The sequence below is a fragment of the Theobroma cacao genome, chromosome 3 (assembly GCF_053813885.1).
Source record: "Theobroma cacao isolate CCN51 chromosome 3, ASM5381388v1, whole genome shotgun sequence".
In the NCBI taxonomy this organism is placed as follows: domain Eukaryota; kingdom Viridiplantae; phylum Streptophyta; class Magnoliopsida; order Malvales; family Malvaceae; genus Theobroma; species Theobroma cacao.
The window spans coordinates 36069613-36086758 of NC_142641.1; the positions used below are offsets into that span (position 1 = coordinate 36069613).

The following is a 17146-nucleotide window of genomic DNA, read 5'->3' on the forward strand; positions in this document are numbered from 1 at the left end:
AACGAAATTGGATATACCATCAAGTGAGTGGTGTCAGGTGTGCAACCTCATTAAATACGAAGAAAACGAAAATGTGGTTAGTGCCTGCCCACAACCTGGAGCCGAAATTTGGAAACCCCACGTGAAAATTTACAAGCACGTTTTTGTTTTCAAAGAGTTCGACTTACAGCTTTGATTGCGACATTGTCCTTTGATGCTGCTATCACTGCCTCTCCTGTCAATCACCCATAACTGCTACATCCTACATTTTATCCACACATTCACAAAAAAAAAGAGTAATTAATTGTTAGCTTTCTCTGGTCTTTTTATTATTATTATTTTTTTTATATAAGTCATTTTTTAATCGATTTTAATATATTTGATTTTGGAATTTTTATAATAAAATTAACGTTTCCATAAAATATAAACCATATACCACGGTAGAGGGTAATTAAGGAGGGTGTGAGAGAAGGGCTAGCCGTCCATCTGTTCTTCTGAACTATATAAAGTCCGCGTGAACTGAAATGGAATACGCTAGAGACAATGCATTTGTCTGAATCTGAGGTCGGCTTCTTTCCAAGTCGGCCAACTATACATGGGGAATGATGGGATGTTTTCTTCTACTCTTTTTCTCTTTACTTTTGACATGTATTAGCCATTTATGTCTTAGTGGATGTCAAATTGTCTGCCCCGAATTGATGCCCCATTTCCTGCCCCGAATTCATTTCTCCAATAAATCAAAGTTTATTAACGTCACGTTAACCCCCTTCTTTTTTGTCCTTTCTCAATATTTTCAATCGTTACTCTCCAGTTTCGTCTCTTTACTTCTTCTTCCAGCATGGCGGAAGCTTTAGACAATAGCAAGTTTTAGTTCTCATCTTGGTTCTTAACCAAGAATGACTTGTTCATGGACAAGAGTAAAGCTAAAGACGATTTCGAAATCCCGAATATTGTTTCGGATTAGACCACTTGTGCATGGACAAAAGTAAAGCTAAGAACAATTCCCAGAATTTCAAAGTTTTATTTTTTAAAAGGCAATTATTGAGAGAAAGTACATATAGTGCCATTGTTTTGACAGGATTGACCACATTTTTTTTTTATGTTCTCTGTTCTAACAATGTTATTCAGTTTTAAATTTGCCAAAATCAATGAAATGGTTGATTTACAGAAGAGACTAATGTAATGGTGGAATAGCACAGAGCTTAAAAATGGAAAAAAAAGAAAAGAAAAAGCCGCACTTGATCATCCTCTTTATATCTAGGTCTGAAGCAGCAACTCCATTGGTCACAATATTTGACATAGAGAGAACCAGACTGAAGCAAGTAAAAGCCACATAAACTATACAAGGCAATTATCATAACTTCATTATTTGAATATGTTGGAAAATAACGTATTTTATAAAGTTTGAACATCCTACATTGTCAAGGTACAAAAGATGTGAATGTTTTATATATGAAAATCTATTATGAACTTGTTGTAAGCAAAAAAAAAAAATGAGTGACCTCACGCACACACAAGATTAAGCCAAGTCTTAAGAAAATATATATTTTTCCCGATCGTGAGTATACATGTGGGCTAGGCCCAAGTAAGTTCTTTGGTAGCTTAGCTTAATTTTTCTTCTCACCTTATAAGTCTTTTAACTTTATCTGGCTAAACAAGAATTTGGAAAAGCTTTTAAAAAAATAAGTAGTTTATTTTTAAAGAATAAATTTTTTTTTAAAAAAAAGAGCTTTAGAAAAAGCTCTAAAGAGGAGCTTTCTCTCTCTCTCTCTCTCTCTCTCTCTCTCTCTTTTAAAAAACACATCTCTTTTTTAGGAAAATTTTTTTTTCTTTCAAAAATGTCCTCATCTATTAAAAATAATTTCAATATTATTTGTTTTCATTTTTGTATGATTTATTATTAATTATAAATTTTATGTTATATAAAAATACTTTTTATACCTTTTATAAATAAAAAAATTAAATTTTTTCCATTATGAACAAAGGAATTTGTGATAAATTAAAAATTATTTATTAAATACCATTTATGATAATTTTAATTAAAATTAGAACTTATATAAATTATTTTATCAAACAACTTATTTATAAAAAAAAACTTATAAAAGTAAATTTACCAAACAGGATTAGCTTAATTTTAAAAGCTATTATTTTTCATAAAAGCTTCATAATAGCTTTTAAGCTAAAAAAAAGTCAAGCCAAACAGGCTCTTAGTCTTAATAACGTTGCCTGTTATCTGACTTATTGTTTGTTTGGCTTAACTTTTTTTCAACTTATCCACCTTTTAAAAGAAAAAGCCAGGCCAAACAGGAATTTGGAAAAGCTCTTAAAAAAATAAGTAATTTTTTTTAAAAAAATAAAATTTTGAAAAAAAGAGTTTTAGAAAAAGCTTCAAAGAGGAGCTTTCTCTCTTTTTTTTTAAAAAAAAAACACGCCTCTTTTTTAGAAGAATTTTTCTTTTTGCTTCAAAAATGTCTCCATCTATTAAAAATAATTCCAACATTATATGTTTTCATTTTTATATGATTTATTATTAATTATAAATTTTATGTTATATAAAAAATACTTTTTATACTTTTTATAAATGAAAAATAAAGTTAACTTTTTTCTATTATGAACAAAAGAATTTGTGATTAATAGAAAATTATTTATTGAATACCTTTTATGGTAATTTTAATTAAAATTAGAACTTATATAAATTATTTTGTCAAACAACTTATTTATAAAATAACTTATAAAAATAAATTTACCAAACAGATTTAGCTTAATTTTAAAAGCTATTATTTTTCATAAGAGCTTTATAATAGCTTTTAAGCTAAAAAAAGCTAGGCCAAACAGGCTTTAAGTGTTTGTTTGGCTTGACTTTTTTTTAGCTTATCTACTTCTTAAAAGCAAAAATCCAGTCAAACATGATTGCCAGGTCAAACATGACTTCTCAGCCTATAAGTCTTTTAACCTTATTTTGTTATGAATATTTTTGTGAATATCTATTTATTCTATCTATATCTAGATTTGATGTAAATTAGATTGAATTATGATTTAATTCATCTAATCTCTAAATGTTATCTTCATCTTGTAAATTCTATTAAGATAAGGGAGTTATTTGTCTATAAATAAGCCCCATCAGTTCATTTGTAAATATACACTTTAATAAGATCTATTTTCCCCCCTAGATACTTTCTTTCTTCTCTTTAATTGTTCTTTCAGTTGTCTTTATTTATTTTTTTAAGTTATTTTTCATAACACGTTATCAGCACGATCCTCTCTGATCTCTCAAGTTTTGGAATTATTTTATTTTATCATCTTCAAGCTTCAAAAGGATTTCAATGATTCAATTTTGATTTATAATTTTAGCAAATCAAGTAAGTGTTGCTATGACTTTGTTTTCATCATCTCAAAGCTTTAAAAGGATTTCAATGATTGGTTTTTAATTTTTGGTTGTAACAAAATCAGGTAAGTGACCTGATATCTTTTTAGTATTTCTATTCTCTTAAAATCAACCTAAATATGAATTTTACTATTACATAGTATATATTATATTAATATGAATTTTACTATCATATAATATATATTATATTCTGTCTCTTAATTGGAAAGTGAATTTGCTATTATATAGCTATTAATGAAAAATCATAACTTCCACTCCCTGAAGTGAATGTGACAAACAAGCTATTAATAAAAAAAATTATAAATTTGTCAATTCCCTTAAGTGAATGCGACATCATTTAATATTTATGGTCATGGTCATGAATCTATCTATTCCCTGAAGTGAATGCCACATTATTTAATAATTATGATCATGGATATGGAAGAGGTCGTTATAATAATTTATACTATCACTATTTTAATTTTAATTATAATTTTACCACAAGAAGTGGATAATAATTTTACTATCAGAATCTAAGAATAATTTTACCATTAGAAGTGGATGGATAATTTTACTATTAGAATCTAAGGATAATTTTTTCACTAGAAGTGGATGCATAATTTTACTACCAGAAATGGATGAATGCTGTAACCCACTGACTCACTAGAAGTGAATAACCTATCAAAAAAAGGTGGATGAATACTTTTAACCCACTAGAAGTGGATGAATAATGAAAAGACAAAAATGGAAAGAAAAAAAATGAGGAATATAGAAAACATATTGTTATTGATGTGTCATGAAAGACCATTGGTTACGTACCTGTTGTACATCTTGAATTGAATCAAGCATCATCAAAAACTATAACATCTTGTGATGATTTTAATCATGGCCAAGTTGATATAGTACATCAAGATATCTATCCATCTTGAAAGAGGACTTGATTATATGATTGGTAACGAAAATATTCATAGTTGATTTTCTTGTCCTGTAGAAGGAATTGATCATATAATTAGTAATGAGAATATCCGAGAATGAACTTAATAGTAATTGGTGTGTTTTAGTATAACTATATTATGAAGATGCTTTAATATGTTCTTATTATATTTAAAGAATATGTTCTTATTATGTGTTTTAATTATATATTTAATGTTATTTCATTTTAACTTCTAAATTTCTTATTGTATATATGTTCTTATTTAATGTTAGTTCCTCTATTACTTGTAATTATGGATGTTCATATTGTTAGATCCAAGATCTATGATGTAAATATATGTCTAGCAGATATTGCTATAACACGCACTATATTTAAAGATAAGAAATATTTTTCCTACTTGACAACAAAAAGAAAAAAAAATCAATGTCAATTCAATATCTGGTAGTATAAAATTAATTGAAGGCTCCAAAAGAGCTAATATTTTACTACTTGGAGGAATAAAGTAATAGAGGATGTATTATTTTCTATTAAGTCTCAAAGAAGTTTATTAAGATATTTGTTTGAATAGATATCATATTGAGACAACGAATGAAGGAGACACTTAATACCTCTATATTGCAATTATCTCAAGTAGAAAGCATGTGTTGAAAAAAATTACTCGCTTTGTTATCAGAATTAAACTATACAAATATTAGAATAATTGAAACTCATAATAAACCAAATGTTTACTAATGATTTTGATGTTTGGCATGACCGGTTGGACCATCCCGGATCAATAATGATGCAAAAGAAAATAATTGAAAATTTATATGATCATTCGTTGAAAAATCAGAAGATTTTTCAATCTAATGAATTTTATGTGCTGCTTGCTCTGAAGGAAAATAAATTATAAGGCTATCACCAGCTAAAGTTGAGACTGAATTCCCTACGTTTTTTAATAATATTCAAGGTTATATGTGGATTGATACATCCACCATGTGAACCATTTAGATATTTTACGATTTTAATCGATGCATTGACTAGATGGTCACATGTGTGCTTATTATAGCTTGCAATTTGGCATTTGCAACCATTCATTTGCAAGCACATTTTCTTGGTTATGTAATTAAGATTATTTGTCTTGACAATGCTGGTGGATTTATATCTCAAGCCTTCAATATTGCATATTAGTTGGAATAACTATTAAACAACCTATTGCTTATGCTTATACACAAATGGTTTAGCAGAATTATTTATTAAATACTTCTAACTGATTGCAAGCATATGAAATTCAAATTCCCAATGTTGACTTAAGGGCATGCCATTTTGGATGCAGCAGTATTTGTATGCATCAGGCCAAACGAGTTATTATAAATTCTCCCTATACAATTGGTTTATGGTCAGGAACCAAATATTTCTCATCTAAGAATTTTTTGGATGTGCGGTATATGTTTCAATTGCTCCACCACAACGCACAAAGATGGGTCCTTAAAGGAGGTTAGGAATATATGTTGAATACAAATCTCCATTTGTAATTAAATATTTAGAATTATCGATAGGAGATTTATTCATGACAAAGTTAATCAATTGTTATTTTGATAAAACAATTTTTTCAACATTTGGGAGAGAATATAAGTAGCTGAAAGAGGAAATTTCTTACAGTAAATTATCATTATTTAGTTTTGATCCTCGTACAAAGCAATATGAACTTGAAGTTCAAAAGATAATTATTTTGCAAAAATAGTAAATCAGTTGCCAGACGTATTTACTGACCTAAAGGGAATAACTAAATCTTATATACCAGCTACAAATGCTCCTATTAGCATTGATGTCCCTGTAGGACAAGGCACGCCAAAAGCGTGAAAATCAATCGGTTCCAAAGATAAAATCTTAGAAAAAAAAAAGGAACAAATATTTAAGATGGTCAGAAAGAGGAAGTAGAAACTCTAGAAGAGACTCCCGACATAATTGAGAAAAATTTTAGAAGAAATTCAGGTATCTGAAATAATTGAAAAAGAAGATATCTCAATCAATTATGTCATGATGGGAAAAGATAGAACCGGTAAATAAAAATCGATGATATTTTGTATATAATATAGAGCTCACTATTATGAAAGAAAAATGAGGATCTTGAACTTATATAAATGATTGGCCAATGTGGAAAGACGCAATCAAAATGGAATTGAATTCAATTGCAAAACGTGAAGTTTTTGGACTTGTAGTCCGTACGCCAAATGGTGTAAAACCAGTGAGATATAAATGGACATTTGTGTGAATACGAAATGAGAAAAATGAGATTATGAGATATAAAGCACGACTTATCACACAATGTTTTACCCAAAGATTTGGTATTAAATATGAAAAGAGATATATTCTCTGTGGTGGATACAATTACAATTCTATATTAACTAGTCTGGTAATAAATGAGAAAATGAAAATGCATCTAATCAGTGTAGCTACAGCCTATTCATATAGCTCATTTGATATCGATATCTATATGAAAATCCTTGAAGGATTTAAGTGCCTGAAGCACAAAATTTGAATTCTCGAGAAATTTATTCGATTAAATTAAATAAATCTTTATATAGATTAAAGCAATCCAGACACATGTAGTATAATCCCCTTAGTACAAATTTGTTGAAAGAAGGCTATAGTAATAATCCTATATGCCCATGTATTTTATAAAAGGGGTTTAGATTTGAATTTATTATAATTGTTCGAGAAACATGTGGCATGTAAACCAAGAAGAAAATTTCAACAACATTATATGAGGATAAAACTACTTGCATAGCACAGTTAAAAGAAATATATATTAAAGGCGATTGAACAAAACACATAGTTCGTCAAAATTCTTTACTCATGATCTCCAAGAAAAGGGTGAAATTAGTGTTAAACAAATTCAGTTAAGTAACAATCCAGCAGAGTTGTTCACCAAAGCCCTTCTTATTGCAACATTTGAAAAGTTAGAATGTATCATTTTAAAGATCTTTATCATGCAGTTATCAGGGGCAGTAAAATGCGCATTGTACTATTTTTCTTCATCAAGGTTTTTCCCACTAGGTTTTTCTTGATAAGGCTTTTAATAAGACAATATTTCATAAGCGTATTCTTGAAAAAAATTATATACTATTTTTCCTTCACTCAGATTTTTTTCCATGAGGATTTTTCCTTGTAAGGTTTTAACGAGGTATATTCTTAATACAATGGATATTCAAGGGGGAGTGTTATGAATATTTTTGTGAATATCCATTTATTCTATCTATATCTAGATTTGATGTAAATTAGATTGGATTAGGATTTAATTCATCTAATCTCTAAGTGTTATCTTCATCTTGTAAATTCTATTAAGATAAGGGAATTATTTGCTTATAAATAGGTCCCATCAGTTCATTTGTAAATATACACTTCAATAAGATCTATATTCCCCCTAAATACTTTCTTTCTTCTCTTTAATTATTCTTTCAGTTATTTTTATTTATTCTTTTAAGTTATTTTTCATAACATATTTGACTTAGTCCTAATAACATAGCCCGTTATTTGACTTAGTGCCTATTTAGTTTGGCTTTTGTTTAGCTTATCTATCTCTTAAAAGCAAAAGTCAAGTTAAATATCTTATTGAGAACAAATTTTTTTTTAAAAAAAAGAGCTTAAAGAAAAGCTATAGGGAAGAGCTTTCTCTTATTTTCTTTTAAAAATACATCAATTTTTCAAAAAATATCTATCTGTCAATCAATCTCCCTCTCCTCTCTTTCTTTTTGTAAATTATTATTTTTCAACGTAAATCACGATCTCCCTCTCTTTTACTTTTCTCTATAAAAACTACTAAAAAAAACAGAAGACTTAACAAAAGAATATGAAAATCTAGAATTTTTTTGTTCTTACAAAGATTAAGAGAAAAAAAATCTAAAATTCAAAACTATATTCAGATACTATTTAAAGGTTTTCTCTCTTTTTCATCAAAAACGATTTTAATTTTAAATACATCGTTTCCTCTTTTCTTTTCTTTTTTGGGAATTAAAGTATCATAGTCTGATTGCTTGCTAGATCAATAAAAATCTAATACTATTGCTACTATACAAGTTTAAGAGTTGTTCTGTTTCTTTATTGATTTTTTTGATTTTAACATTTGAAATTATATATAAACTTAAAGCATTACATTATAGCTTATTAGGCAATTGAAGATAACATGAATACTCTTTATGGTAATTTTAACTACTATTAGAGTTTATATAATTTATTTTATTAAACAATTTATCAAACAGTTTTAGCTTAATTCTAAAAGTTATTATTTTTCATAAGAGCTTCATAATACCTTTTAAATTAAAACAAAAGCTAAGCCAAACAGGTTCTTAGTCTTAAACGTCCAGAATATTTGCCTATTATGTGACTTAGTCTTATAAGTCTTTTAACCTTATCTGACTTAGTCTTAATAACGTTGCATGTTATCTGACTTAGTCTTAAACGTCCAAAATATTTCCTGAGACGTTGCTTGTTATATGACTTAGTCTTAAACTTTCAAAATATTTCTTAAACGTTATATTTTATTTGACTCAACATCTTGATTCCATGCTGATTTTATATTGATTTTCTATAACGTTAACTTTCTGCTTTGCGTATAAAAACAACCTGCCTACCTCATTCACAAACACACCAACCCTCTCATCTTCTCTGAAGCTTTCTCTTCATACTCTTTCTCTATTTTCCTTCGGTTTTATTTTTTCAAGAAAGTCTTTCTACTATTCGTACTATCCCTTAATAGTTTGTGCAAACTATAAGAAATGATCTATTGAATCTTAAAAGATAATCGCTACAATCTTTTTGCACCGAATTTTGTATTCTGAAGGAACGAAAATTATTCTTAAAACAGTGATACCACACTTCAGACTTTTTTAGTATTTTATTTGCTTTATTATATTTATCCATTCTTTTTTAGTTTATTTCTAACAATCTGCATATAGAATATCAAAATAAAAAAAAATTCGGTTACACTTGGGATGAAAACAAAGGCTTTGCTAGACGCCCGACATATTCAGTCATAAGCTTAAACCTCACCCAAAAATCATCTCACAGACATAATATCCCTGTACAGCAAAAGAGTCAAAAACACAGAATTTACAAGAGAAACACAATGAGTAGAAAGACCATCCTCCATTCCTCTAGCATGAAATAGAATCAGTTTCGCCTTCACGCCATGCCATCCTCAAAGCACTGTATAAACCAGAATAATGACACTATCTCGAGACACAACTACATTAGGTTACCACATAGCAGCCAAAACATAATATCATGCCATCAATACACACCAACATATCACAAACCACACTAATCAAAGGTCATTGGTAAGTTAGTTGTCCACTGGATCCCTTTTTTAGCCAAGAATCCCGAAGATAGCTTTTGTATTATTTTCGGATTTAAGTTCTCCGATGGAGTGTTTTGCTAAAACAGGGAATAAAAAAAAAAAAGAGTTAACGTGCCGTTAGTAAACTTCCATTTATTAGACAGATGGCATAATTTTATAAGAGGGGTAGGAAATGGGACGCCAATTCGGAACAGAAGATTTACATTCCTCTTAATAAAGACGAGCTTAATCTGATTTAAAAATACAAAAACAGTATATATATATATATATATATATATAATTACAAAAAAGTTTTATAATCATTGAAGTGAGATAGTCAACTTTGTAGTTGTAGGGTATTTTAAATTTTAATGAGTTTTGCATTATACAATACTAAAACCTCGTGGGGAAATTCTTACACAGTGCAGTACGTGTCCAAGTGATCCAAGTTCCATATGGATGTTTAAGGTTTCGCCGTAATCGATATGACCAACTACATTCCAACACCTGTCATTATCCTTACCTAATTGTCATGACCCTATATTCACCCATTGAATCATTTGCCACATAAAATGAGATTAATACGGCGCCGTCCTCTCCGGCTGCAAAGGACAAATAAACTGCAAACCTAGGAATGGGTTGGGGGATGAGCAGTGCCAGCACCAAGCTGAGATACATATATATTTGGTGATGTAGCCAGATGGTGGGCACTGGGTTCGTTTTGGCCAAGCAAGACTTGATGGGACCGTGCACCGTCCACTGACTGTCTTTGTCCAGTATTGGTTCGAGGGGGTTCGAAGCAATCCAAGCCTTAGGCAGTAGGCACCCCCATCCATCCAGGGCAAGGACAGCTTTGGCATGGTCAACCCACTCTCTCCTGTCCAGCCTTACGCTTGCAACTTCAATTCCATGTGCCAATTATCTTAGCTGCATGGTCACTGTCATCCCAGTCAGCCGGTTTTGAAATGCAGCTGCTATCTAAATGGAGAATTCTCTCTTGAAGCAGTCGACGTAAAACTCCTTTATTTGATGAAGACTTTGCATGCCTTGGCCGACCCACCAATGCTATTTATACTTTATATTTAATATTAAATACCAAATTTTATTGATACATACAACAAAGAATTCAGATGATGTACTATATCGATACTCTAATATTAATTCGCCTTAAAAAGAAAAGTCACTGATAGTGAACTCCATTAAATTTCTCTAATACCTCCCGGCAGGGCAGGGTCAGCATACAATAAAGTGCCACACCCACACTGCCTTCTCTAAAATTCAGTGGCCAAAAAGAAAAAAAAAAAAAAAAGATACTTTAAAAACAAGTTAGTGAACTTTCAAAATAAAAAAGCAAGTTAGTGACTTGCACACGCTTAATTCTAAGATCCAAATCTGTAGAATTCTGGGCCTTTCTGCCTAGTGAAGTTGCATCCCAAATTTGGAGCGTAGATGGACCCATTTCAACTTAATAATCAATAAGCTAGTAGCTACTAGCTAGTAATGAGCCCCGGAGGCTGGACCCATACGGTAGATCGCGTATCTCTCGTAATCATAGTCATAAGTCAAACTTCAAACCAGAGCCGCTTCTTTGCAGCTTAACCGAGCATAACGACCATTTTAAATATGGTGCAAACACCTTGTCTGGTGCGTACAATATCATTGCAGCGTGATTTCGAATTGACTTGCCAGAGTTAAGATTTGACAGGGACTGGTACCTAGAGAGCACGGTCTTAGAATGGTACAAATCTCTGTCAGGCCCTGTCAATGTTAACCATCACCGTGTGAGCCACTAAGATCTAATGGGCCTAACACCTATGGTATCAAAATTGCTGCTGCCCGAAGGGAAATCCAATTATCAAATATTTTATATTTGATTGAACAATAAATTTTCATCACGTTCTTTTGATTTACATGAAATTTGTTAGTCAGATACGACGACACTCTACCTACGTTAATTTGTTTTTATGACGAAAATTTATTTTCCTTGAGAAGTTATTGTTGGCCATGCAATATTACCACCAATCAATTTAAAGTAGGATGCTAATTAAATCTCAATAAAAGCAAAATTAAACCGGTTCTTAAACTTATAGTAATTACAGCATATTACAAAAAAAAAAAAAAAGGAAAAGAAGTTTTTGGATTTCAGCGGAGGCAGCTCCCTGCGCTATTCCTCCATGGAACCGTCTCTGGTTCATTCTAATTGTTTTCAAAAAGCACTATTCTAGGTCAACTCTTCCCTTCTGGGGCCACCGTCTTAAGATACACCAAAGAAAACATGACCGCCGCCTACTTCTCTTATCTCTGGCTGCGTCACTCAGATTTCTGAGCTGCACCATTAACACATTTCAAGCGAGCAATCAGCTCATCCTGCACAGTTCAGTCCATCATTAGATGAGCCCACAACCAGAATTTAACAGTAATTAGCTAAAAGCATGGATGTAGACACTGTCATTTATCATAGTCTTGAGAATGTAGTTGCATTGCACCCATAAAGCGAATGAATCACTATTCTTGGACCACTAAACATGATCAATCCAGAGGCTTAAAATTAAAAGAAGACTTTCAAGACAGTTTCCAAGATAGCTTTCACAAGAACATGCCTTCTTTCCTTTGGGTGAAAGTCCTTTTTCCTTGAGAAGGGCACGAAGCCTCTCTACAGTCAAACTATGGTAATCCTTCTCAGTCGCACGACTGCTTGATCCCTCTGCAAGTTTTTAAGTTGTTAGGGGAACTCAACATAATAATACAACTAATAATATTGAGAATAACAAGACCATTACCCTAAACAAGGAATAATCGAGACAGAATTTCAACAGAAAAATTTCATACTGATGCTACAGGTCAATAGGGTGGTTTTCTGAAAATGGAATTGCTACAATATTACATACCAAGTTGCTAACTTAATTATGCAAACTCATCACTAGAAATCAATCAGAAGAAAAAAGAAACATTTGAAATCTCTAACAGTCTAACTATACCCATCCAAATGTAAATCCAAAATCTCAGTGTCATATATTGTATATTTCCTTCTAATTAAAGACATTTTCTATATCCATCTCAATCTAATAGGTTTGTATGGATAAGCAATATGCAAAGTGAAAGATTCAACTTCTACCAAGGTGATCAACAATATTGTGAGAGAATAAAAGTTTTAAATCAAGAGCCTGAAGGACCAACAGATAGGCCAAGACTGACATAAAACACATAAAACAGAATGGAGCTACTCCTAAAATACTGCATCAGTATTAAATAACCATGCTGTACAACAATTATTGTTTAATCTAGAGACTGAATTGTACTATAGACTAGCTTTTAACATGTAAAGTAAAATACCAGCTATAAATGACCATGGTGACATTCTAGTTTCTTGACAATGTTGACCCCATGCATGTAGATACACACATAAGTACTAATATAAAACATCTATTGACTAACCCGGTCGAGAACCACTTTGTGTATTGGCTTTCTTTGCTGAAGCCCTGCTATCCATGACTCTTTCAGCAGCCCTGGGGGAAAAAATTGGCAGGCATCAAACAATCTAGCCTAGACGTCAAGTATTATCACAAGTAATAACATATCTTTTGCTCTAGATATCTACAGGAATGCAATAGTACATCATGTAATCCATACAATTTGCTACAAACAGCAGGCTGAACTAAGCTACAGAAGCATGCTTACATCCTGAACCCAAAATGAGGGTTAAAAAGAATCATAACTTCATAAGACCATTAACAGAATTATACACAATAATGTACCAAGACAAGTTAAATGTCATTCACCCAAGAAAGATAAAATCAATACCTCTTTCTAGGACCCTCAGCTGAAACTTTCACATCCTTGGAACTGGAATCACCCTTCTTGTTATTGAGCATGAGTGATCTAATAAGTATGTTTTGTTGGTTTGTCTTTATGAGCTGGCTCTCTGCATGTACAAGGGAGAGAAAGATTATCTAGCTTGTGAGCACGAACAAATCTCAAAACTATGTTCTTGCATGACTGCCCATCTTCTGGGGATTCCACAAGATACAAAGCAGAAAAAAGCATGCATATTCAAATCATACCCAAGAGGACTCTAACATAGTTTTGGGTATTGACTCTACTTCTTGCATTTATGTATAAAACATGGAACCAACAACACATAACATAGCGATCAAATCAACATAGCAAAATTTAAATCACCATACAACACTGATGATATGTTTATACAATTATAAATATGTAACTAAGTTACAGCTAGAAAGAAACATAGATATAGGGCATCAAATTTTATTTCCTTCAGATAATTCTGAAAGACTATAAAATCTGCATATACTTAGCATTGAGAATGTTAAGCTCCCAAACACAGGAGTCACATAAATAAACTGTTTTGGCGAGTTTCAGATCTGAAATTTTCAATGAATTTTTTAAATCACTTTCTGTTAATATTTTCATAAATTAGGTAAGCTTCAGAAGTACACATTGATTATAATTTTAATTTAGTCAAAAAAGGAAAAATAACCAATGACAAAGTGGTAAACCAGGTACCAAAATGCAATTAAGAATAGTAAGCCTTAAGAATTGTTTCTTCAATAATGAGATTCCAATCAAGAGCAATCACAGTCTAAGCCTCTTTCACAAAAACTAGAATGCACTAGTTGGCAGAAGGCTACCTAGAGATTCCTCCCAAACAGGTTGCACACATTTATTTTGAAGTCCTTTACTGAAAAAGTCAGAATTTTAGATTACCATTTTTTAATAGAGAAATATTAAAGTACACTTAAGATCCTATGCATTAAATATAGAAATGATAGCATTAACAACAATGATAAATGATTCTCACGGTGCAAAAGCAGAGATTTTGAGGGCTAGAGGTGCAACAAAATTAAATTAAATAAAAGTAATGGGAAAACTCTCAAAACATATAGCAAAGCCTTAGTAAGCTGAATTTACAGAAACCTGGCGGAGTTGTGTTGTGCTCACAAATGTAAACTCGCATTCCCCCCTGCAAAATTTTGCAATATAAGCAACATCATTTTACATAATGACAGGCTCTTGGAACAAGCGTCTAACTTTTTCAAAAAAAATCAGAAGACTAAAAGGATAATCAGTTTAAAATATAAAAATAGAAAACAATTTGGGCGAGAAATATTAACAATTAACTGAAAAGGACAATATTAGTTAAAAAGATCCAATGATGCATTCCATGAAAGAAACTTTTTAGCAGTAGTATAGGTTATTGCAATAATTCAAGCTAGATAGCCACCAAACAAGTATCCTTTACGAAGCCTTCCTGAGCTGAATCATTAATTTAACCAAATAAGAAACTCTTCTTCACTTGTTTCCATTTGAAAAGCATACTATATAAATGGAACTGGAAAACAGGTTTTACTTTTTTATGTGTTTCAGGGAGACTCCTTGAAAGAAATAGCATGGGATACTTAAAGAGTTGCCAGAAACATAGCTGCTCAAGAGGCTGGAATCATAAACTAGGATGTTCATCTTAACAAGTAAAATAAAAGCAGGGGAGACAGAAGAAGCCAAATGGGCAGGGAGCTCCATTGTCTTACAATCTTCCAGAATCCTGGTAATGTAAAATCTTTGTGTGACAAGAAACAGTTAACAGTAATTGGAAACGCAAAAGGTATGGTGATACAGAGAGGTATCAAAAAAGCTGTTACTTGAGAAGTTTCTTGAACCCATTGAAGAACAGAACACTTGGGGAAATTGCTCTAGCTTGAAAAGTAGAGCACAGGACATTAAAAAAGAAAGATAACATGTCCAAAATCCCAAAACCACTGTAAAGCATAAGAATCCCGGGGTCTAACCAGCTGTCTCATAAACCCTTGCTACTAACACATGAAAGGAAAAAGCAGACAGTGAAAGGATAAAGGTTATGCTGTATCAAACGCATCTGTGCAAATGACGACATGCTTAGAATAGAAATGCTAAACAGGCAAAGATGACATGACATTGTTTTATATTGGTTGGTTCATGTGTCTGGTACCCTAAAATCACAGGAAATTATCTCAAGTTAAAATGAAGACGCCCTAAAAGAATTTTTCTAAGGAAAACAAAAATGGTTCTTCCTAAGAGATCATCATTTAAAACACATCTCTACAATCAAATCTTGACCCAATGTAAAAAAAAAAGTGTATTTCACTAATAAATGTTTTGATTAGCTAAAGTAACTATTTGCTCTCTAATTTCAATGTCAAATGTTCCACCGTTAACCCTAGGTAATCACCAATCAAGCATCAAACTTACTCACATTTAGGAAAGGAACCATTCATCAATGAACACAGTAATTAAAATGCCTAAAATTCGACATAGCCTAAAACGCCGATTTAGAACCCTAACTATCTCTTTTCGCTGCTAAAATCATACGATCCTACTTTAAGATTATTCTCCTAAGCTAATCCCAAACCCTGTTTTAGGCTGAATACAGTAAAACTAATTTACTTTACCAAACAATTTCACTGCTTTCACTTGTCGCATTTTATCGGGGACTAAAGCACAAAAATGAAGAAACAGATATACCAATAGAGAATTAAAAAGAAATCAAATTAATTAAATAAAGGAGTGAAAAAAATGGGGGGACGGTGAAAAAAGAAAAAGAACCAGATTGGAGGCAATGACGGTGGAAGAGAGGTGGCCACGAGAGGGAAGGTTGCAGAGGAACTTGGAAGCGCCAGAAGGTGTTTGATCATGATCAAAGGGCTGAGAAGACGAGCCCTCCATGGGCCTTGAAACAAAAACCCTCGCTCCCAAAGGGTTTTTTTTTTTTTTTTTCGAGAGAGAGAGAGGGAATGAAGGTAAGAAGGTGAAAAGGGGAGTCAGGGGAAGGAGTCGAGAAAAAGAGGTGTGGTGTGAATGGTTGTAGACTTTTCTCGGTGAACGTTGCACGACCGTACCCCTCACCTGCTACTATTGTTTTCCCGCTATATACACGGGTTTTTCTTTTTTGTTTTTTTTTTTCTGTGCTGTAATAATGTAGCTTTTGCAGATAATTATATGCTCTGTTTGCTTTTTCTGAATTTAAACGAGAAAAACGAAAAAGAATTGATGCTGAAAGTGAATCAAACAAACAGAGAACAAACGTGTTTTAAAAATTAAATAATGTTGCTAGATTTTTTTTTTTAAAGAAAAAAGGATTCCAACCGATGAGATTATTCATTAATTTATAAATTAAATGCTTAAAAATAAATTTATATATTTTTAATATCAAAACAACAATTATTTTTAATTTTTTTAGGAGGTTAGAGCTCGAGGATAACTATGTTTAGAATAATTTAGAATAAAAAAATAATGTTTTAAAAAAATTTTAAATGAATTTTATTTTTTCTATTAAGTTCAATCAAGACACTGTAAAAAAGGTCAAATAAACTCTTATGTCTTTAATTAAAATGTTTGTTGTCATTTTCTAATCACATGATACTAATTTGAAAAGTAAAAATATCATGTGATAATGCCATTATATCACATAAACATATCATGTCGTTATTCATTATAACATACGTTAGCACCACATAATATAAAAAAAAATAATTAATCAAATACTAATTATAAGAATCTA

General features: G+C 31.4%; 1 protein-coding gene across 1 annotated transcript; it reads right to left on the bottom strand.

Annotated features, from left to right (window-relative positions):
* Positions 1-11606: 11606 nt before the first annotated feature.
* On the bottom strand, positions 11607-16483 carry LOC18605093 (SAP domain-containing protein). The gene is made up of 6 exons (XM_007037903.3): positions 16192-16483; positions 14530-14575; positions 13396-13516; positions 13030-13100; positions 12195-12298; positions 11607-11961 (listed from the first exon to the last, which is right to left on the bottom strand). Exons 1-6 carry the CDS (start codon positions 16309-16311, stop codon positions 11905-11907), a joined length of 519 nt encoding a protein of 172 aa, XP_007037965.2. The 5' UTR covers positions 16312-16483; the 3' UTR covers positions 11607-11904.
* Positions 16484-17146: the final 663 nt, after the last annotated feature.